Source organism: Mobula hypostoma, chromosome 2 (assembly GCF_963921235.1).
Source record: "Mobula hypostoma chromosome 2, sMobHyp1.1, whole genome shotgun sequence".
Taxonomy (NCBI): Eukaryota; Metazoa; Chordata; class Chondrichthyes; order Myliobatiformes; family Myliobatidae; genus Mobula; species Mobula hypostoma.
In genome coordinates this window covers 242,023,955-242,045,281 of record NC_086098.1, presented here as the reverse complement: position 1 = coordinate 242,045,281, position 21,327 = coordinate 242,023,955, and the positions used below count along the sequence as shown (strand labels likewise).

General features: G+C 51.2%; 2 protein-coding genes across 2 annotated transcripts; both read left to right on the top strand.

Moving 5' to 3' along the window:
- Positions 1-406: 406 nt before the first annotated feature.
- On the top strand, positions 407-6,942 carry jtb (jumping translocation breakpoint). Its single transcript, XM_063041844.1, has 6 exons — positions 407-524; positions 2,073-2,256; positions 4,748-4,788; positions 5,705-5,790; positions 6,154-6,233; positions 6,494-6,942. Exons 2-6 carry the CDS (start codon positions 2,138-2,140, stop codon positions 6,648-6,650), a joined length of 483 nt encoding a protein of 160 aa, XP_062897914.1. The 5' UTR covers positions 407-524; positions 2,073-2,137; the 3' UTR covers positions 6,651-6,942.
- Positions 6,943-8,565: 1,623 nt separating this feature from the next.
- Positions 8,566-15,593, top strand: LOC134343026 (prostate-associated microseminoprotein-like). The gene is made up of 3 exons (XM_063041847.1): positions 8,566-9,156; positions 9,747-9,855; positions 15,422-15,593. Exons 1-3 carry the CDS (start codon positions 9,018-9,020, stop codon positions 15,591-15,593), a joined length of 420 nt encoding a protein of 139 aa, XP_062897917.1. The 5' UTR covers positions 8,566-9,017.
- The last annotated feature ends 5,734 nt before the right edge of the window (positions 15,594-21,327 follow it).

The following is a 21,327-nucleotide window of genomic DNA, read 5'->3' as shown; positions in this document are numbered from 1 at the left end:
CTAGTGTGTCGGGTCTCACTAATAGAGGAGGCCTCACCGGGAGCACCGACTTTGTATTTCCCTCCATAGATGCTGCATGACCTGCTGAGTTCCTCCAGAACATTATGTGGTTTACTCTGGATTTCCAACATCTGCAGAATGTCTTCTGTTGTTAATTGAATGTTGTCTTTTCAAAACAGCTTCATGAGGATTTATTTTCAAGTACAAAATTAGAACCTGAGAAAACACAAAAGGGAGTAGATTGCACGCGAACCTCCAAAACGACGCTGGAATAATACTTCAAGCGAAATGTTTATGAATTCTAGGGGGGTAGGGTATTCTGAATGGGCCGAGTGACCATCTGCATTACGTCAGGCCCCAGTGTTGTGGCCGGTCCTCCAGAGCAGGCGGCGCTAGTGTGGGCGGCCTCGCTCTTTCTCCAGTCTCCAGTGTTCCCCCCCCCCACCCCCCCGTCGCCGCTCTTTCCGCTTTTGTCGCCTTCTCGACGAGGCAGTAAGATGGCGGCGGGGAGGCCGGGGGAGACGGTGAGGCGGAGAAGGATCGGGGTTGTGTGGAAAAGGGGGGAGGATGGCGGTGGAGGGTGGAAAGAAGGAGACGAGAGAGGACCCCAGGCGGTGGGGAGAAGAGGAGGAGGACCGGGGGGAGGGAGAGGAAGACCAAGGGGAAGGTGGGGGTGGAAAGGGGAGGATCCGGGGGAGGGGTCGAAGTCCCGATGAGGGAGGGAAAGATCCGGCGGGGGGGGGGAAGCAGCGAAGGAGGGGAGGTGGACCGTAGAGGGGGCGAAGTCTCCCGCGATGAGGGCCCATGGGGTGAGGATCGAGGGGTAGAGAGAAGACGAGGGAGGGGTGAGGGGGTGAGCTGGTGAGGTCCCACGGGGTGGGGGTAGAAGAGTCTGGAGGGGAAGGATTGAGTATCGGGGAAGGGGTGGCAAATGGTCCAAGGAAGGAAGGAAGGTCCTGGGGATGGGTGTTGAATTGACTTGATTTCTTACGTCCTTCACATACATGAGGAGTAAAAATCTTTACGTTACGTCTCCGTCTGAATGTGCAATGTGCAAATTACAGTAATTTGTAATAAATGGTATGTACAGTAAGATACAGAACAGTCAATGTGGCTTAGAAATACAATTGTATCAGCGTAAGTTCATCAGTCTGATGGCCTGGTGGAGGAACTGTCCCGGAGCCTGTCGGTCCTGGCTTTAATGCTGAGGTACCGCTTCCCGGAGCAGCCAGAACAGTTTGTGATTGAGGTGACTCAGGTCCCCAATAATCCTTCGGGCCCTTTTTACTCACCTGTCGCTGTAAGTGGTCTGAATAGTGGGAAGTTCACATCCGCAGATGCGCTGGGCTGTCCGCATCACTCTCTGCAGAATCCTGCGATTGAGGGAAGTACAGTTCCTATTCCAGGCAGGGATACAGCCAGTCAGGAGTAGGTTGGGGTGGGAAGATTTTGAGATATTAGGGAAACAATCCTCTCCTCAAAAAGTACCCCCCTCAATGTCTACCCTTCATCCCCTTCAATTCACCTGTTCTGTCCGAGGCCTCCGTCGGTCAGAGTTGACCATCGATATTGAGTCCTAGCCTTTTAGCTACGAAAGCTTGGGCAGTACAATATGGAGAGCAATCTATTGCCCATGTAACAAGCAGCCCCTCTCCACATAACTGATGAGCTGAAAGGAATGGCACAGACTGATACAGTTTGGTACCAGCAGCGTAGCAGGAGTTGCCAGTCAGTGTTGATCTCAATGTAGGACTGCCTCATACCCCCCCTTCCAAAATGCAACTGTTTCTCTTCCCCACAATACCTTTTAACCATCCCCTATGCACCACGTTGTCCTTGTTCGATACCCTGAATCCCCTCCCTGGTATCCCATCTGTATTCTCCTTGATCCACCCCTTGGATTCTCCCACTCTCTGGGAGACTGTGGGTGCTCTAGGTGAGCTGTGATGTGGAAGGTGTTGGAGTTTGTAGGCGTGGGGCAGGGAGAGAAGAGGAGCGCATGTTGTACAGGAGAGGTGACGATCCCCCACTACCCAGGGAGAGTCCAGTAACGAAGCTTTATTCTGTAACAGGAAAGCTCTCTGCCTATTACTTCAGGCGCTTCACACATTCGAGGTGCAGTCAAGTTCCTGGAATCATGTCTTTGAGCTGCGAGCCACTGGTTCCCCCGGAGGGGTCCAGCTTCATCAGTTGGTGCAGACACACCAGCCGGGGGTTCTTCTTAACGCTTCTCTGTCTCTTCGTGTTAAATATCCGGTGAGTTGTAAAGTCACGAGCCTCAGCTTTGGTCCCACACTGTTCTACCGTTCCCCCATAGAGCTCACCTGGGAGAAGAAAACTGAACAGGACCGGATAGGGAGTCCTACATCAGAAAACAGGCCCTTCAACCCATCTTCTCTATTCTGGTCAGGATGCCCAGCTAAGCTAGTCCCAGCGGATGTGATCTCATTGGCTGTTCACTTGGGGACAGCCTGCAAGTGTCGCCATGCTTCTGGCGCCAACGTATCATGGCCACAGTCCTTGTAATCCGTACGTCTACGGAATGTGGGAGAAAATGGGAGCACCTGGGGAGAATGTACAAGGCATCTTACAGCAGGAATTGAGCCCTGATGATACTGACCCTAGAGATAGCTCTCATGATTTTATGCAGTTCCATAAGGTCAATATGTTTCCATTCAGTATGATCACGGCTGTTCTCGCCTCCTCTGACATTTCCACGTAGCCCTTAATTCACTGATAGTTCTAAACAGTTTCTTCCTCCATTTTAACTAATATTCCAGCCTGTGCAACCGTCTGGAGTAGAGAATTCTAGAGACTGGAAACCAATGCCTGAGAATGGAAAAGCCTACAAAATAATTGGTGGATACGGCCCAGTCCGTCACAGGCAAAGCCCTCCCCCCGCTGAGCACGTCTACAAGGAGTACTGACACAAGAAAGCAGCATCCTTCATCAAGGACCCCCAGCATCCAGACCACACCCTCTTCTCTTTGAGGTACAGGAGCTTTAGGTCGGACACCACCAGGTTCAGGAACGGTCATCACCCTACAACCGTCAGGTTCCTGCACCAGAGTTGATAACTTCACTCACTTCAGCACTGACCTGGTTCCACAACCTGCTGACTCACTTTCAGAGACTCCACAACTCACGTTCTCAGCATTCTTTATTTACTATCGAGTCATAGAGTATAGAAACAGGACCTTTGGCCCATCCAGTCTGTACCGAACCATGAATCTGCCTAGTCCACAGCCCTCCATATCACTCCCATCCATGTACCTATCCAAATTTCTCTTTAAGTGTTGGAATCACCCCTGCCAGCAGCTCATTCCACACTCACACCATTATTTTTTTAATGTATTTGCACAGTTTGTCTCCTTCGGTTGTTTGTGGTGTGAAGTTTTTCATTGATTCTATTGTGTTTCTTTGTTCTGTGAATGCCTGCAAGCTAATGAATCCCAATGTAGTGTTAACGGTTAACGTGATACTATTAACTATTTGTGGCATTGGAGTTCAGAGTTCAATTTCTGCCCCTTCTGTAACAAGTCCACGTTCCCCCTGTGGAGCTCCCCTCCGGGTGCTCCAGCTGCCTCCCCCCACAGTCCTAAGGCATCCTGGTTTGTAGGTTAATCGGTCTTTGTAAATTGTCCTGTGATAAACAAATAATGAGTGTGGAACAAGCTGCCGGTGGAGGTGATGGATGTGTGAAAGATTACAAAATTGCATTAAAAAGTAATACAGGTTCACAATTCCTTATCTGAAATCCTTGGGGCCAGTTGCATTTCGGAATTCAGAATTTTCCAGATTTCGCCCCCCCCCCCCGCCTCACATACCAAAAAACACGTATGGTCAAGTCCCTTATTTAACCTGTCTCAGTGTGGTGGAATAGTGGGGTTTAGGACCCAATGGTGCACCAAACCTACGCACATCCTCCCGTATACTTTAAATCATCTCTAGATTACTTATAATACCTAATACAATGTAAATGCTATGTAAATAATTGTTATACTGTATTGTTTAGGGAATAATGACAAGAAGAAATTTTATTTCCAACAAAAACATTCAATAAAACATAAAAATATACAGCTTCAAACAAACCGAATCAAACACATGGTAAATGACTTATTGGAATAAATGTAGAATGTCACTGTCACTATAAAACTTCAGTAACTTTTTTTCTGTTTATTTAAATCATATACAGTGGTAGTTCCGACACTATTTTCTTCAGTCAGACGCTGCACAGACACACCACGATCAAGCTTCTGCAATAACTCCACTTTCTGCGTTATTGATAGAGAAGGTTCCTTCTCTTTTTCTTATTGTTACCCATTGGGGTATCTGCAGCTCTTTTTGACATTTTCACAGTGAAATTAAACACAAAGTCAGCAGTAAACACAAAATACCAGCGAACAGCAAATGCACGTGTAACCAGTATGAGCGCTGAGCCACATCTGACGTCTGGCGGCCTCTGCTAGTGCTGCCACGTCACACCTGAGTGACGTCAGCTGTTGGCGGAAAAAACTTCGGTTTTTGGATCTTTTTGGATTTCAGAATTTCAGATAAAGGAGTGTGCACCTGTAGTGCAAAATACAGATGTGCAGATCTTATTCTCCTCCAGATGCTGCCTGGCCTGTCGAGCTCCTCCAGCGTTTTGTGCATGTTGCTATGTTATGAGATAGAGTGCCTGTGATGGTGAAGGAATAGTTTAGGATGGCTTCCTGCTCCCGATGACTGACTCTGTTTTGTGTTCCAGGTTAGGTGACTTGCTGTCTGTGAATGAAGTGAAAGAGTCAGGTATGTGACCTCTTTGCTCTACAACTGCCAGCTGTCACGTCGGGCCCTGAGTGCGTGAAAGGGTCGGCTGTGCAGGGAACTTCCCTCTGTGTCTGTAGCATTCGTCATTTACAGAACTGAGTCTAGGAGTCGGAATGTCATGTTACAGCTGTACAGGACATTGGTGAGACCTCACCTGGAGTATTGTGTGCAGTTCCAGTCAGCCAGGCTGTCATCGAGTTGGGGATTGTGCGGGATAAGTTCTCAGGGATGCTACTGGGACTTTGGGGGGGCCTTTTATTATTTTATTTTGAGATGCAATGTGCGACAGGCCTTTCCAGTCCAATGAACCATGCCACCCAGCAACCCCTGCCTGACCACAGAATGACCAATTAACCCACTGACCAATATGTATTTGGACTGTGGGAGGAAACCAGAACACCCGGAGGAAACCCACGCGGTCACAGGGAGAACGTACAAGCTCACAGGCGCTCGGACGGTGCCGGAATTGAACTCTGAACTCTGACGCCCTGAGCTGTGATTGCATTGCGTTACTGCTATGAGAAGAGACTGGAGTGTAGGAGGCCGTGGGGTAACCTGACAGCCGTTTATAAAATCATGAGGGGCATAGGTATTTTCCCCAGGATAGGGGAGTCTAAACCGAGAGGGCACAGGTTTAAGGTGAGAGGGGCAATGTTTAAACGGGATCTGAGAAGCAACTTTCTCATACAGAAGCTATTTTAGATGCGGAGTGAAGTGGTCGAGGCAAGTACAGTTACAACGCATAAAAAAACAGGAGGAATATGGGGCGAACACAGGCAAATGGGACTGGCTGAGGTAGGCAACTTGAACAAGTTGGGCCGAAGGGCCTGTTTAACTCTGAGGATGGTGATCTGGAGTCAGGGTCTGATGTTACCCCCACCTGCTCTCTTCGCAGCCAGTACGCCAACAGCCATTCCATGCTGGCAAACGGAGCAGTTCGTGGTGGCCAGTGAATGCACGAAGTGCACGCAGTTCGAGATGGTGAGTCCTGGTGTGGGGAAGATGGGGAGGGAGCAGAGAGGGGCCAATGGGTGGCAGGAGGGGTAGAGCAGGCAGCAGGTATAGAGAGGGAGTGGGGCAGGAGGACCCTGGAGATGCTATCTGTACAGTACAGAAGGTTAGAGGGAGCTGGGATCAGGTTACTCTCCCCTCAAGGGACTTTATTGTCCATTACATCCTCCTAGCCCTCCTTCGCCAATCCTTTCCTCCCCCTCCAGCATCTCCCCTTCCCAATATACCCCTCTCTCCTCACCCTTCCCCATCCCCTCTCCCTCTTTCCCTCGCTCCCCTCCTCTCCCAACATTGTGAGATACCAGCCAGCTCCACCTTATTACCTTCCCACAGAAAACGCAACCAGCCTGCATCAGGACTGGATTCACCATGAAGATTAACTGCCCCGAGTCGCAGAAGGAGGAGTACAAAAGGTAAGGCTGCGCCCCTCCCGACCACCGCCCCCAACGAGAGCTCACTCCCACCCTTGGTCCTGTGTGGACAACTTTCCGACTGAATAAGCCCTCCGTCTCCTCCACCCTAACTGCTCTCCTGAGCTCTCACACCCACCCCGTCATCCTCCCTCCCTTCACCACGAGAGCCTACACCCACGCTAAGCCACGCATGGCCAACCCTCTGACAAAACAAACTGCCCTGTCCACTCACCACCTGCTCTCTCTCTCCCCACCCACAGCTGCCGCTCGGCCTTGATGGAGGAGACCCTCTTCTGGCGGTTCGAGGCCACCATGATCTCATTGGCTATTCTCTTTGCCGCCCTGGTCGTCCTGCGCCAGAGGGCGCTCGACCGCCTCGCCTCTGAGAAGGTCCGCAAGCAGATCGAGTCCATCTGAGGCCCACCAGACGGGAGTGTGGGGGTGGGAGAAATGAACTCCCCCCCCAGGGGGAGTACGCGGCATGCACAGGGACGTGGATGTCAGCCGGACTTTGTTGCCTGCCCCTCTCTTCAAAGCCTGACAGACACTGCCAGTGTGGCCTGGGGCACGTCGAACTCGTACCTGCGGAGGAGGCAGTACACTGGGCCAGCGTTATCAGTCGACTCTGGGCATCCGGGACTGTGGGCCCAGTACAGGGACAATGTTATATTAACCTACAATACAAATCCAGACAATGCCTCTCTCGGCTAACAGATTTTATGCTTTGTTGAATGTGAACTGTGTTCAGCACACACAGGGAGTTTTAACCCAAGAGTGTGTGATGGGACAGTGTGGAGGGAGTTTCACTCTGTGTCTGACCCTGGGACTGTGTAATGGGACAGTGTAGAGAGTTTCACTCTGTGTCTGACCCCGGGAGTGTGTGATCGGACAGTGTAGAGGGAGTTTCACTCTGTGTGACCCCGGGAGTGTGTGATGGGACAGTGTAGAGGGAGTTTCACTCTGTGTGACCCCGGGAGTGTGTGATGGGACAATGTGGAAGAGTTTCACTCTGTGTCTGACCCCGGGACTGTGTAATGGGACAGTGTAGAGAGTTTCACTCTGTGTCTGACCCCGGGAGTGTGTGGTCGGACAGTGTGGAGGGAGTTTCACTCTGTGTCTGACCCCGGGAGTGTTTTGGGATGGTGTAGAGGGAGTTTCACTCTGTGTGACCCCGGGAGTGTGTGATGGGACAATGTGGAGGGAGTTTCACTCTGTGTCTGACCCCGGGAGTGTGTGATGGGACAGTGTAGAGGGAGTTTCACTCTGTGTCTGACCTCGGAAGTGTGTGATGGGGTGGTGTGGAGGGAGTTTCACTCTGTCTGACCTCGGGAGTGTGTGATGGGACAGTGTGGAGGGAGTTTCACTCTGTGTCTGACCCCGGGAGTGTGTGATGGGACAGTGTAGAGGGAGTTTCACTCTGTGTCTGACCTCGGAAGTGTGTGATGGGGTGGTGTGGAGGGAGTTTCACTCTGTGTCTGACCCCGGGAGTGTGTGATGGGACAGTGTAGAGGGAGTTTCACTCTGTGTCTGACCTCGGAAGTGTGTGATGGGGTGGTGTGGAGGGAGTTTCACTCTGTCTGACCTCGGGAGTGTGTGATGGGGTGGTGTCAGAAAGTTAGTAGAGGACGTGTGATTGATGGGTGTCTCTCTATCTCTCCTGGCCAGCATCTGCTCCATTTACGTCACTGTGGAGAGATGTGCCAGGTCCTGATGAGAGGGCAAATACGGTGGGCAAACATGGATAACGATAGCACCAGCAGTGGCCCCTGACCCTGCAGGCTGCAGACTCGCCTCATTGTCGAGTGAGGAGGCGGCGGGAGTTATCGTGGCCCAGGCCAAATTCTCGTTTAACTAGACTAAGGCGTGGAACATCCTCTCATTTCCCCACGTTCCCCCATCACCCACACTCTAAGCCGGGAAACTAACCTGCCAAGCCCGCATGTCGTTGGGATGGGAGACGTAAGCTTGTAAGGGAGGAAGGCGGAGCAGCTGGTGGAAACCCTGGTCACTGTGGGTGAACGTGTTTATGACAGCGCTCTTTCTCTGGGACAAACTGTAATGACACCCCCCCCCCCCCGGGCAGAAAAGCACACAGAGCGCCGGTGGTCGGATGGAACCCGGGGGAGGCAGCCGGTCGGTTCGCTGCGCAGTCCCCACCCTCTCCTGTATCACTCCCCTTGGCCCACACTGGGGTTGGGTGCAGGGTGGGTCTCCGGGAGCGGGTTGAGGGGGCCCGACCTTCTGTCCGGTTACGCACGCGGTCAGTCCCGGGTTCGTGTTAGAGTCTGGCACCGCACGGTGGGCAGAGGGCGTGCCGCTCCCAGGGAGGGTGGGGCAGGGTGACTGCCGAGGGGGTGGGCTCAATGCAGCATCGCTCCGTGGAGAGGGCGACCGCAGTGTGTGAGAAACTGCCGTAAAGGCCCGCCGTTGCCATTCTGAACTGAGCCATCATCGATCAATTTAGCACTTCTCCCTGCTGATGGACAGCGCCTGTCCGTGGGATGTTGCTGTGCAGCGGCCGCGAGTTCTGGAATGGGGGCGTGGGGGGTGAGGCGGGGTTGCTCCGGAGTTGTCTGCACGTAAGCACTAGCCCCCTCCTCGCTCCCTCTCCATGGCGACCGAGCCATCAGATAGCAGGAAGGTGCGGAGGGGGCGCCAGGTGATGGAGGTCCCGCGTTTGACGAAGGCACTCCGTCAGCCAGTGGTCAATGTAAACAACCCGGGGGAGGGGCTGTGCCTTATCTCCCCGCCAGACACAGGGTCGCGGCGGGGAGAGGGGTATATATGAAACGGGACCTCCGGAGCCCACGGGAGTTATCCACACGGAGCGAGATGAGGACTATGGGACCCTCGCTGTGCCTAATGCTCTTTCTGCTCCCGGCGTCCGCAAGCGGAGTTGGAGAGTGTTTCTTCAACGCAAAAGGTGCGGTTGTCTCCCACGGAGCGGTGTAGAACGCTTTGCCCCCTTTCTGGGGCACTCAGAAAGAATCACCACACCTCTCCGTCTACAAGGCTGAGCTCTCCCCATTCCAGGGTGACACTTTCCGGAGACTCGGAACAGAAACTCGAGAGCCGGCTAGATTCCGAGCCGAGCCAAGAGCGAGGGATGGAGTTACGGAGCTGGCGGCGAAGCAGCCCAGGACAGAGATAGGAGGGGTCGGAGGGAATTACAGAGATAGATAAGGGTGCAGGGGTTTCAGAGACGGAGAAGTGTTGGGGCCGGAGTGGTTACAGAGTCAGGGAATGGGTGTAGGGGCAGGAGGGGGAAGTGGAGTCGAGGAGGGATGGTTACAGAGACAGAGAGAGGAGTAGAGGCTGGAGGGGCATTGTGGGAGCAAACACCAATGTCTGGAGTTAATCTCGCACCCTCCCTGCGGGCTCAGACGCCGGTATCCCGGGGACCGGCGCGGGTTTCGGCTGCACCGTCCGTCCCACCGATCCCCGGAACTCCGTTAACACCCCTCCCCTCCCCGCCCCACCTTCACACCGCGCTGATGCAGTTTCTCTCCGCAGCCACCTGCGAGCACGGGGGTGTCCGGCTGGAGATCGGGGACACCTGGGTGAACGATCAATGTTACCAGTGCGTCTGCCTCGACCCCTTCGGCGTCGGTTGCTGTGACAAGTGAGTGTACCGCCGGTAACCGGGCCGGTCTCTACCCCAAGCTGAGCAGGTCGTTTTGGTTTAGTTAAACATAAAGAGCGATTAAAGATCGAAAAATTCGGTGAAATGTGTCGTTAGCGTCAACGACCAACATAGTCCGAGGTCATAGTCCCTTCTCGCAATTCCTCCGTCCCCGCCGCATCTGCTCCCAGGATGAGACTTTTCAATCCAGGACGAGGGAGGTGTCTTTCTTTTTTAAAGAAAGGGGCTTCCCTTCCTCCACCATCAACTCTGCTCTCAAACACATCTCCCCCATTTCACGCACATCTGCTCTCACTCCATCCTCCCGCCACCCCACTAGGAATAGGGTTCCCCTGGCCCTCATCTACCACCCCACCAGCCTCCGGGTCCAACATATTATTCTCCGTAACTTCCGCCACCTCCAACGGGATCCCACCACTAAGCACATTTTCCCTCCCCCCAACTCCTCGCTTTCCGCAGGGATCGCTCCCTAAGCGACTCCCTTGTCCATTCATCCCCCCTCCCATCCCTCCCCATTGATCTCCCTCCTGGCACTTATCCTTGTAAGCGGAACAAGTGCTACACATGCCCTTACACTTCCTCCCTCACCACCATTCAGGGCCCCAGACTGTCCTTCCAGGTGAGGCGACACTTCACCTGTGAGTCGGCTGGGGTGATGTACTGTGTCCGGTGCTCCCAATGTGGCCTTCTATATATTGGCGAGACCCGACGCAGACTGGGGGATCGTTTTGCTGAACACTTACGCTCTGTCCGCCAGAGAAAGCAGGATCTCCCAGTGGCCACACATTTTAATTCCACATCCCATTCCCATTCTGACATGTCTATCCACGGCCTCCTCTACTGTAAAGATGAAGCCACACTCAGGTTGGAGGAACAACACCTTATATTCCGTCTGGGTAGCCTCCAACTTGATGGCATGAACATTGACTTCTCAAACTTCCGCTAATGCCCCACATCCCCCTCGTACGCCATCCGTTATTTATTTATTTATATACACACGTTCTTTTTCTCTCTCTCTCTCCTTTTTCTCCCTCTGTCCCTCTCACTATACCCCGTGCCCATCCTCTGGGCTTTCCCCCCCTCCCCCTATCTTTCTCCCTGGGCCTCCTGTCCCATGATCCTGTCATATCCCCTTTGCCAATCACCTGTCCAGCTCTTGGCTCCATCCCTCCTCCTCCTGTCTTCTCCTATCATTTTGAATCTCCCCCTTCCCCTCCCACTTTCAAATCTCTCACTAGCTCTTCCTTCAGTTAGTCCTGACGAAGGGTCTCGGCCCGAAACGTCGACTGTACCTCTTCCTAGAGATGCTACCTGGCCTGCTGCGTTCACCAGCAACTTTGATTTGTGTTGCTTGATAGTCCGAGGTGTGTTGGGGGCAGCCCGCAAGCAAGTGTCGTCATGCTCCCAGTGCCAACATAGTGCCCACAACTTGCCAACCCTACCCCGTAAGTCTTAGGGATAAGAGAGGAAAGCGGAGGGCCACACGGTAGTGAGGAAAAGAGACTGGCGTACAGCTGCCGTTGTAGAGAGTTGCGTTAACCACTACGCTACCGCACCGCCCTATTGTAATCCCTATTCCTTATTGGGTGTATTTCATGTTTTGGTTTCAACCGTTGAGTTTCTATGGGAGCGAGTTCCGTGGTTCGTCACTTCCAGGGAGAACACAGTTGTAACTGTTCCGGAAGATTGTGCCTACATTAGGGTTGGTGGAGTTGTCAGTTTCCAAAATAAATATCGTCTCACCCACCTGATTCTCACTCGAGTCCAACCTGAGAGAGTCGGTATCCATCCCTTTGACATTGAATTTCTGCAAACGCCCCAGGATTCCGTGCCCAGATCAAATGAAGAATACAGGGAGTGAAAGTTCTGGGGCAAGAATAGGCGATCAAGTTGATGGGTTGTTAAGAAGGCGTATGGTGTGTTGGCCTTTATTATTCGGGATTGAGTTCAAAAGCCCACAAGGTAATGCTGCATCTCTATAAAACCCTGCTCAGACCATACTTGGCAGTATTTTATTCAGTTCTGGTCATCCCACTATACGAAGGATGTGGGAGCTCAGAGAGGGTGCAGAGGAGATTTACCAGGATGTTGACTGGATTAGAGAGCATGTCTTGTGAGGGCTTGGGCAAACTAGGGTTTTTCTCTTTGGAACAAAGGAGGATGAGAGGAATGAGAGGAGACATGATAGAGGTGTAAAAGATGGTGGATAGAGGCAAGGAGAGGATAGACCGCCAGAGACTTTTTCCCAGGGCAGAAATAACTAATCCAAGAGGGCAAAACTTTAAAGTGATTGCATGAAAGGGGGATTCCAGGGGTGTTTTTATTTAAACACCGAGTGGTGGGTGCATGGAATGCACTGCCAGGGATGGTGGTAGAGGCAGACATATTAAGGATATTTAAGATACTCTGAGGCACATGGATGGAAGAAAAATTGAGGGTTACATAAGGAGGATTAGATTCATTTTAGAGTAGGTTCAAAGGTTGGCCAACATTGTGGGATGACGAGTCTGTACTGTTCTATAGCTTTATTTGTATCTGCCTCTACTGCCACCCTGTCGGCATGTTCCACACACCTTCCACTGTGTAAAGTCCCCAATACTGGCCCTCTCCCACGCCTTCCCTCCCACCACCACTGGTGTATACGCATCGCCCTGGTCAGACCACGGCTCACACCCTCCACGTGCTGCAGGCTGGCTGGGTGCTCACATGTTGACGTTGTGCTTGAGTGTCTCCAGCTGCTGTTGCTCGGGTGCGGTGATCATCTCTTCTATCTCCTGCAGCTGCACCTCCTCTGCCCCCGTCGCCTGCATCGACGCCATGATGGCCTCGATTCGCTGGGATTTCTCCAGCAGCCGCCTGGAAGAGGAGATTAAGATCATTGACCTGGTGCACACAGATGTTTGAGATGATAAGGGGCATAGATCAAGTGGACAGGCAGACTTTTTCTCAGGGTGGAAATGTCTGACACAATGGGGCATAACTTTAAGGCGACTGGAGGAAAGTACAGGAGGGATGTCAGAGTGGCGAGTCTGTAGAACACCCTGTCAGAGGTGATGGTGGTGGGGGCAGATACTCAGACGCACCTGGAGGGCTATGTAGGAGAGGAGGGTTAGATTGATCTTAGAGTAGGTTAAAAGGTCAGCACAACATGGCCTGCATTGTGCTGTAATATTCTATGTTCAACATCACAGAGGCCATTCCACACCACCCTGAACCAGGTTCTAGTCTGGAACAATCTTTGCGCTCAATACCAATGTGAGCTTTGTATGTATGTGTATGCCACTGTTGAGTCTATCCATTTTCACCAGAACAACACTGCCCGATACCACCCACCCAGGGATCTCTTAACTATTGCAACACTCTTCTAGCCAGCTAGCCTTGTTCGTTCTTCCAAATTTCTGCTGCCCCTTCGCCTAACTTTCATTCCCTCTTTGTTTCTTCCTGGTGGAACAACATCTAAAATTTAAATTCCTTGCGTTTTTATCCAATCTCTCCTAATCTTTATGCCCCTCTAATTTTTCACCTTCCCAGATCTCCACGCTTACTGCCTGCAATCTAATTTCTACAATTCCCTCCCAAAATATGTCTGATTCTCCTATCCCACTTGTTCCTCAAGTCTTCCATCTTTAGGCTTCGGCAGTAGGTTACAATGGACAGGATTCAGAGCTGGGCTGAGAAGTGGCAGATGGAGTTCAACCTGGAAAAGTGTGAGGTGATTCACTTTGAAAGGTCAAATTTGACGGCAAATTGTAGGGTTAGTGGCAGAATTCTTTGCAAGGTGACGTTAGAGAAGGATTTTGGAGTCTATGTCCATAAATCTGTCAGTTGCTCTGCAGGTTCATAGGATTGTTAAGAAGCCAAATGGTGTAATGTCCTTCATTAGGCAGGGGACTGAGTTCAAGATCCACAAGGTAATGCTGGAGCTCTATAAAACTCTGCCTGGTTAGAGGGTACGAGCTGGAAAAATTCTCTTTATTGGGTGTGTGTGTGTGGGGGGGGGTGTCGGGTTAGAGATACCTCATCACTTGGCGAATGGACCAGTTCTTTGCATAAATCCAAAGTTTGAGTAACGCAGCGTCAGCAGACACGCAGAAGACACGTCCGTGCGTGACGTGCACATCCGTGGAAAACCCTACACATTCTACTCGTGATGTCACTTAATCCTCTGTCGTTCCAGCCTACCTGTGACGTTGCCCAATTCCGAGGCGTTCCAGCAGAATTGTGATGTCACCCAGTCTCGTAGCGTTCTACCCTGTCCATGACGTCACCCAATCCTCATCAGTCCAGCCTACCCGTGATGATACCCAATCCCGCTCCAGCCTACCTGTGATATCACCCAATACCATGATGCACTTGCCTACATGTGATATCACACAATCCGGTGGTGCTCCAATTTACCTGTGGTGTTACCCAGTCCCGTGGCGCTCCAGACTACGTGTGATGTTACCTAACCCGTGATGTTCCAGTCGTCCTGTGACATCACCCAAACCCGTGGCGCTCCAGCCTACCTGTGACACTCACAACACGCTGGAGGAACTCAGCAGGTCGGGCAGCATCCGTGGAAAAGATCTTTGTTTTCAAAATTGTTGTTTTGATCCCAGCATCTGCAGATTATTCTGAGCCTACCTGTGACATCACCCAAACCCGTGGCGCTCCAGCCTACCTGTGATATCACCCAATCCCACGTTGTTCCAGTCTCTTCCCGTCCCTGAAACAGTGCCTCACCAACCAACCTGATAAAAGATGCTTTTCTCTGTTAATAAAAACTCCTCCTTTTCTTTCACGTCCAGCCACGCGTTCACAGGGAGAACATAAAAATTCCTCGCAGGCAGTAGAGGGAATCGAACACGGATCGTTGTCGTTGTAAAGCGTTAAGCTAACTATCACGCCGAACCCTTCCTAATTCCTTTCTTCATTAAAAATTTGGACATTCAACTCAACAGTCTGATAAGTAACGTTGTTACGTTGCCAAATTCCACAGGTTATCACCCATTTATAAGCTTAAGAAGCTGTTGGGACTTTGTTCCTTGACTGTGCAACAGGGCACAAGAGGCAATGTTTTAAGCTGTACCTAACCACCTTTTAACCTTTATTAACAGGTCCACGTATTAGGGTTTTTTTTTGCCTATTTGATTTAAAATAACTTTATTAAGGATACTTCAAATTAAAATCTAACCTCTGCTGTTGCTGCCCAAACGTTATGTGACAGGACAGTGTAGAGGGAGCTTCACTCTGTGTCTGACCCCGGGAGTGTGTGACAGGACAGTGTAGAGGGAGCTTCACTCTGTGTCTGACCCCGGGAGTGTGTGATGTGACGGTGTGGAGGGAGCTTCACTCTGTGTCTGACCCCGGGAGTGTGTGATGGGACGGTGTGGAGGGAGTTTCACTCTGTGTCTGACCCTGGGAGTGTGTGATGGGACAGTGTAGAGGGAGATTCACTCGCTGTCTGTCCCTGGGGATCTGTGATCGGACGGAGTAGAGGAAGGGGCAGTCGGTGTGTTAGTGATAGGCACAGTATCTCACCACCACCGCCTTTCCCCTCCAGTGCCCAGCAACCGGTCGATTACCCGGATTGGTGCGAGCTTGTCCGACGGTCCGAATCCTGCGAGCTGGAACTCGTTATGAAAGCCGATCCGAGGGTACCCTGCATCGGCCAATCGACCCCTAAGCACCTCCACCTCGGCAGAGCGCGCCAGGAGAAGGGACACTGGTTCTAACCAAGATACACCCTGGCAGTTAATGCCCCACCTGTGATGTAAGTCCCACCGTATCCGTGGCACCTCCAGTGTGTCTGGGTGTCATCTTAAATCCGGCCCCTGTTAACAGAGTCAGACGCACTTTAATCGGCAGAGTGCCAGGTCCGTGAATCAAGTCTCTGTCTGTATGAAGGAGGGAGAGAGGCGCCTCGGTGAAGTCCTGAACCACTCTGCGTTTCTCTGTCCGTAAAATATTAAATATATATCCCGCAGTTACGTGGTACGTTTGTTGTCCTTTGCTCGCGGGAGTTGGAGGGTCGGGGGTGGGGTGCGTTGGCGCAGGGCGCTTCGTTCTTTATTGAGCGGGACACCCCAACACCCCAAGCCGTAAGGGGACGTGACGTGAACGCGGAGACCCGACGTGTTTCGATGAGCAGACGACGCAGCCAATTTTTGCAGAAGGTTCCGGCTGGCGGAATGCGCATGGGCAAACCACTCGGTACGGTGCCATTGGCGTTACGGACGTGCCGGCAGAGTAGAGGGACCAGAGGAGGTTCACGGGTATGACGCCGGGAATGAAAGGGTTAACGTATGAGGGGCATTTGGTGTCCTGTTTGGAAGAATGATGGGGTGGGTGGGGGAATAGGAGGAGGATCTCATTGGAACCTATCAAATATTGAAAGGTCTAGATAGAGTGGATATGGAGAGGATGTTTCCTACAGCGGGGGAGTCTAGATTCAGATGGAACTGCCTCAGAATAGAGGGGCGACCATTTAGAATAGAGATGACGAGGTTCTTCAGCCAGAGGGTAGTGGCTCTGTGGAATGCATTGTCACACACGGCTGTGGAGGCCAAGTCATTTGGCATATTTAAGGCTCTTGATTAGTCAGGGTATCAAAGGTCACAAGGAGAAGGCAGGAGAATGGGGTTGAGAGGATAATAAATCGGCCACGATGGAATGGCGGAGCAGACTCGCCGAGGCCAATGATCTAATTCTGCTCTTGTCTCTTATAATCACTCCACTGTACAGTATAAGGTTAACGCCGATGAAGGGTCTGGCCCGAAACGGCGACCTTTTACTTCCGTCCACAGATGCTGCCTGACTGCTGAGTTCCTCCAGCGTTGTGTGCGTGTGTGCGTGCACTGAAGATTTCCACCATAATCAGAATCAATTATGTATAAAATTAAGGCTAATATGATCGCACAAAATGGGTTACATATCCCGCCTACCCCGGGAACAATTTCTCCCCTGGCCCGCCAAGAAATCTACCTTCCCCTGCCTTAACAACAGACGCACTCGAGTCGAGAATGATATTCTTTGAAGGGTCCGTTCCCTTAGCGGAGAATGCCCGTGCGTGACTTTGTTTAACACGGGGAGGCTGATGCACGGGCACTTGAGGGGTCTAGGGACTTGGAAATCAGGGCGCCTGGGGACCCTTCACGGCCGCAGCCTCCCTCCGCCTTTACTGCTCTTGCGATGCGTCAACATCTCCCGCCAGCCCCACCGCTGAGGGCCGCTCTTTACCTGGAACTCTCCCCTGACCTTACCGCCAGGGGTGACCGTAGCAGGAGCGCCGGACGGCATCGCTGACACGGTGCTCCTTGATGGCCCAAGAGCAGAGGGAGAGGCACAGAAGCCGATTAAAGAGTTTCCTGAATTTTAATAAGAACTATACAGGACAAAAGGAAATTGATCATCGCTAGACCAACAGGATTGTTAACTAAAAACTCTCAGACTAAAATCTAACTGAGGCTCGGCGGCAGGAACTTAATACTAAATGAATTCCACCCCTTCGTAGTGTCACGTACCCCGTGACGGGTTAAAGATCCAGCAGAAATGGAAAACACTTTGGAGTCCAGTATTGCTATTAACTAATGGTATTTATTAGTAAATATGCAATACAGTAATATAAAATCAAATATATCAAACAGGTTATAAATAATTATATATATATATAAGTAAGTATGGAAATATATGAAAAGCAAGCTTCAAGTCTATGGGTAAATAGATAGTCTTACGATGATGAGTAAAGTTCAATTCAGTTAGTGGTATTTAGTTGAGTAGTGATGGACAGAGAGAGAGGGGGGTAGATTTGAGTCTTCAGGTGAGCTGACGCCGTCCATCTTCCCGTTGTCCTCCGAAATCCTCTAGATATCACCGACTGTGACCACAACAAAGGGGACCGTTCTTCTGTGGTGGAATTATCAACCTAGGCGGGGGTTGGTCACACGAATAACTCCCCACCGGTCACTCCCTTTTCACACTGCGAGAGCCACTGATCGATCCGCCTGATTGATCTTCCAAAACCCACTTTTTCTGTGGGCACAACAAAGCTCATTCAGTGTCCAAAACCATGTGTCTGTAGGTCTAACAGCTGACCTTCCATTTATCTCACTGTGCTGAATACCAGCTGTCCATCAAGCAGCTCCTCCCTTCTCTCTCTGTAAGTTGGAAGCTGCTAATGTCCTTGCAAAAGTGTAAACATGCTGCCGAAAAACCATAACATCATCTCAAAGCAGTCTTCGCCTCTCTCTCTCCTTTTAACAAGGTGTCTGGTGTTGAACAACTCTCTCTCTCTCTTCAGAAGCACAGTTCATAGGGATAATTCAGGACCCCGCCACTGTAGCAATAATCAATAGTGTAAGCTTCTTTCCTGGAACGCGGTCAAGAGTGAACAGGGAGCGTTACCTTCTCTACAAGGCTGAGACGAAAGGAAGGAACTGAAATACCCCTAACTGGAGATTGCCGGGCCCTTTCAGGTGCCCAGACTCTGCGGCGGAGTCCATGGTTGTGACACACAGGAATTCTGACACCTCGCCAAGGTGGCGTGCGTCGGAGAAACTTTAACAACACGCAAAGGTCTTGCGACCACCGCCCCTGTGAGAAACACCCACCCCTGTGTTAAACGGGCAGCGCTTTATTGGTCCACATTTCTGCACGTTTTATTTTCTGCCGTTTGATGGAAAGGTCACACAAGGGATTATTAAGCAAAATCAGAATCCAAAATTTAGGGAATATATAGTTGCTCAAATGCAAAGAAGCGGGTCGTTCTGCGTTGGGAGGCGGCGAATCAGTTAGACGTGTGGCGTTTGATGCCGAGCTCCGGCTTAAAACAATGATTAGAAACAGAGTATAATGTGTCACATAACCAGGTTTGCTCACGACACCACGCCAGATGGCATTATTGCAGAGATACGGGGGTGAAGGGGGAGGGGGGAACAGACCCTTCGGCCTACCGTGTCTGTGCTGACCACACTACTTGCATTTATTGTACATTATGCTCTCCAGGAGTGTGTGATGGGACGGTGTAGAGGAAGTTTCACTCTGTGTCTGACCCTTTTTAAATAAAATATCTTTATTACAAATTCATTGCTACAACATATACAAACAAGTGACTAGCACAATTACTTCACTACAAATAGACAATACACATTAAACCAAAATGTTTCCATCTCTGTCAATGATGGCAATTATCCCCCGCGGAGCCCAAGGGTCCCGGAACGCCTCTATGGTCGCCGTGGACAGCGCGTGTTCCTTCTCAATATTTACCCGGGCACGAACATACCCCTTAAACATTGCCAGGCAGTCTGCCCGGGGAGATCCTCCCGCCACCCGTTTCCAAGACGCACAGATGGCAGTTTTCGCCAGCCCCAGGAGCAAGTTGACAAGGACATACTCATCCCTCTGTGCCCCCCTCCTTACTGGATGACCAAATATAAATAGGGTGGGGCTAAAATGCAACCAGAAGGCGAGAAGCAGCCCACACAGATACACAAAAAGGGATACAGCCTCACACACTCCATGTACATGTGGTACACGGTCTCCTCCAGCCCACAGAAGTGACATGCGGCTGGGAGATCCGTGTACAAACTAAAGAACTTATTACAGGGCATCGCTCTATGTAGCAGCCTCCACCCCAGATCTCCCAGGTGCATGGGAAGAACTTCCTCGTAAAGTTCTCATGTGCCTCTCATGTGAGATGTGGCAGTCTTGGGGGAACGCCCCTCTCCCGCAGAGTCACATCTGCCAGAAGTGCATACGGCTGGGCGATCTGGAAGACCGTGTAAGGAATCTGGAGCAGCACCTGGATGACCTTCGACTCATAAGGGAGAATGAGGCAGTCATAGATGAGAGCTACAGGGAGGTAGTCACACCTGGGCTGTCGGAAGCAGGTCGTTGGGTGACAGTCAGAGGGGGGAAAGCGAAGGTGAGCAGACAGGTAGTGCAGAGCATTAGTGTAGCCATTCCCCTGAATAATAAGTTTACCGTCCTGGATACTGTCGGCGGGGACGACCGACCAGGTGTGAGCCACGGTGGCAGGGCCTCCGGCACTGAGTCTGACCCTGTGGTGCTGAAGGGTGGGACGGAGAAAAGGAGAGCTGTCGTCATTGGAGACTCTATAGTCAGGGGAGCAGACAGGAGATCTTGTGGACGTGAGAAGGACACCCGCATGGTTTGTTGCCTCCTGGGTGCCAGGGTCCGGGATGTCTCTGACCGGGTGCACGACATCCTGGTACGAGAGGGAAAGCAACCAGAAGTCGTTATACATGTTGGGAGCAACGATATAGGCAGGAAGAGGGATGAGATCCTGAAGTGTGAGTTTCGGGAATTAGGCAGAAGGCTGAAGAACAGGACCTCAAGGGTGACGTTCTCGGGATTGCTGCCAGTGCTACGTGACAGAGATGGTAAGAATTGGAGGAGATGGCAGTTGAATGCATGACTGAGGAGTTGGTGCAGGGAGCAGGGTTTCAGATTTTTGGATCACTGGGATCTCTTCTGGGGAAGGTGGGACCTGTACAGATCGGATGGGTTGCACCTGAACTCGAGGGGGAGCAATATCCTTGCAGGTAGGTTTGCTAGCATGGTTCGGGAGGGTTTAAACTAATTTGCAAGGGGGATGGGACCCAGAGCAATAGAGCAGTGAAAGAAGTGCATGGAGTAAAGCCAGATCTAACATACAGAGAGGCTTTGAGGAAAGAGAAGCAGAATAAACGGTGTAAAGACAGTAAGGTAGAAGGGCTGAAATGTGTGTACCTCAATGCAAGAAGCATCAGGGACAAAGGTGATGAACTGAGAGCTTGGATACATAGATGGAATTATGATGTAGTGGCCATTACAGAGACTTGGCTGGCACCAGGGCAGGAATGGGTTCTCAATATTCCTGCATTTCAGTGTTTTGAAAGGAATGTGGGCAGAAAAAGGGGAGGAGGGGTGGCATTACTGGTCAGGGATACTATTACAGCTACAGAAAGAGTGGGTAATGTAGCAGGATCCTCTTTTGAGTCAATATGGGTGGAAGTCAGGGACAGGAAGGGAGCAGTTACTCTACTGGGGGTATTCTATATGCCCCCTGGTAGCAGCAGAGATACAGAGGAGCAGATTGGGAGGCAGATTTTGGAAAGGTGCAAAAATAACAGGGTTGTTATCATGGGTGACTTTAACTTCCCTAATATTGATTGGCACCTGATCAGTTCCAAGGGTTTAGATGGGGCAGAATTTGTTAAGTGTGTCCAGGATGGATTCTTGTCACAGTATGTGGACAGGCCGACCAGGGGGAATGTCATACTAGATCTAGTACTAGGTAATGAACCGGGTCAGGTCACAGATCTCTCAGTGGGTGAGCATCTGGGGGACAGTGACCACCGCTCCCTGACCTTTATAATTATCATGGAAAAGGATAGAATCAAAGAGGACAGGAAATTTTTTAATTAAGGAAAGGCAAATTATGAGGCTATAAGGCTAGAACTTGCGGGT

Bases quoted from the DNA above. Each gene is read 5' to 3' on its own strand.
- jtb (XM_063041844.1), top strand. From the start codon at position 2,138: ATGTCTTTGAGCTGCGAGCCACTGGTTCCCCCGGAGGGGTCCAGCTTC. The intron at 5,791-6,153 runs GTGAGTCCTGGT...ACCTTCCCACAG, and splicing joins AGTGCACGCAGTTCGAGATG to AAAACGCAACCAGCCTGCAT. The intron at 6,234-6,493 runs GTAAGGCTGCGC...CCCCACCCACAG, and splicing joins CAGAAGGAGGAGTACAAAAG to CTGCCGCTCGGCCTTGATGG.
- LOC134343026 (XM_063041847.1), top strand. From the start codon at position 9,018: ATGAAACGGGACCTCCGGAGCCCACGGGAGTTATCCACACGGAGCGAG. The intron at 9,157-9,746 runs GTGCGGTTGTCT...TTCTCTCCGCAG, and splicing joins GTGTTTCTTCAACGCAAAAG to CCACCTGCGAGCACGGGGGT. The intron at 9,856-15,421 runs GTGAGTGTACCG...TTTCCCCTCCAG, and splicing joins GGCGTCGGTTGCTGTGACAA to TGCCCAGCAACCGGTCGATT.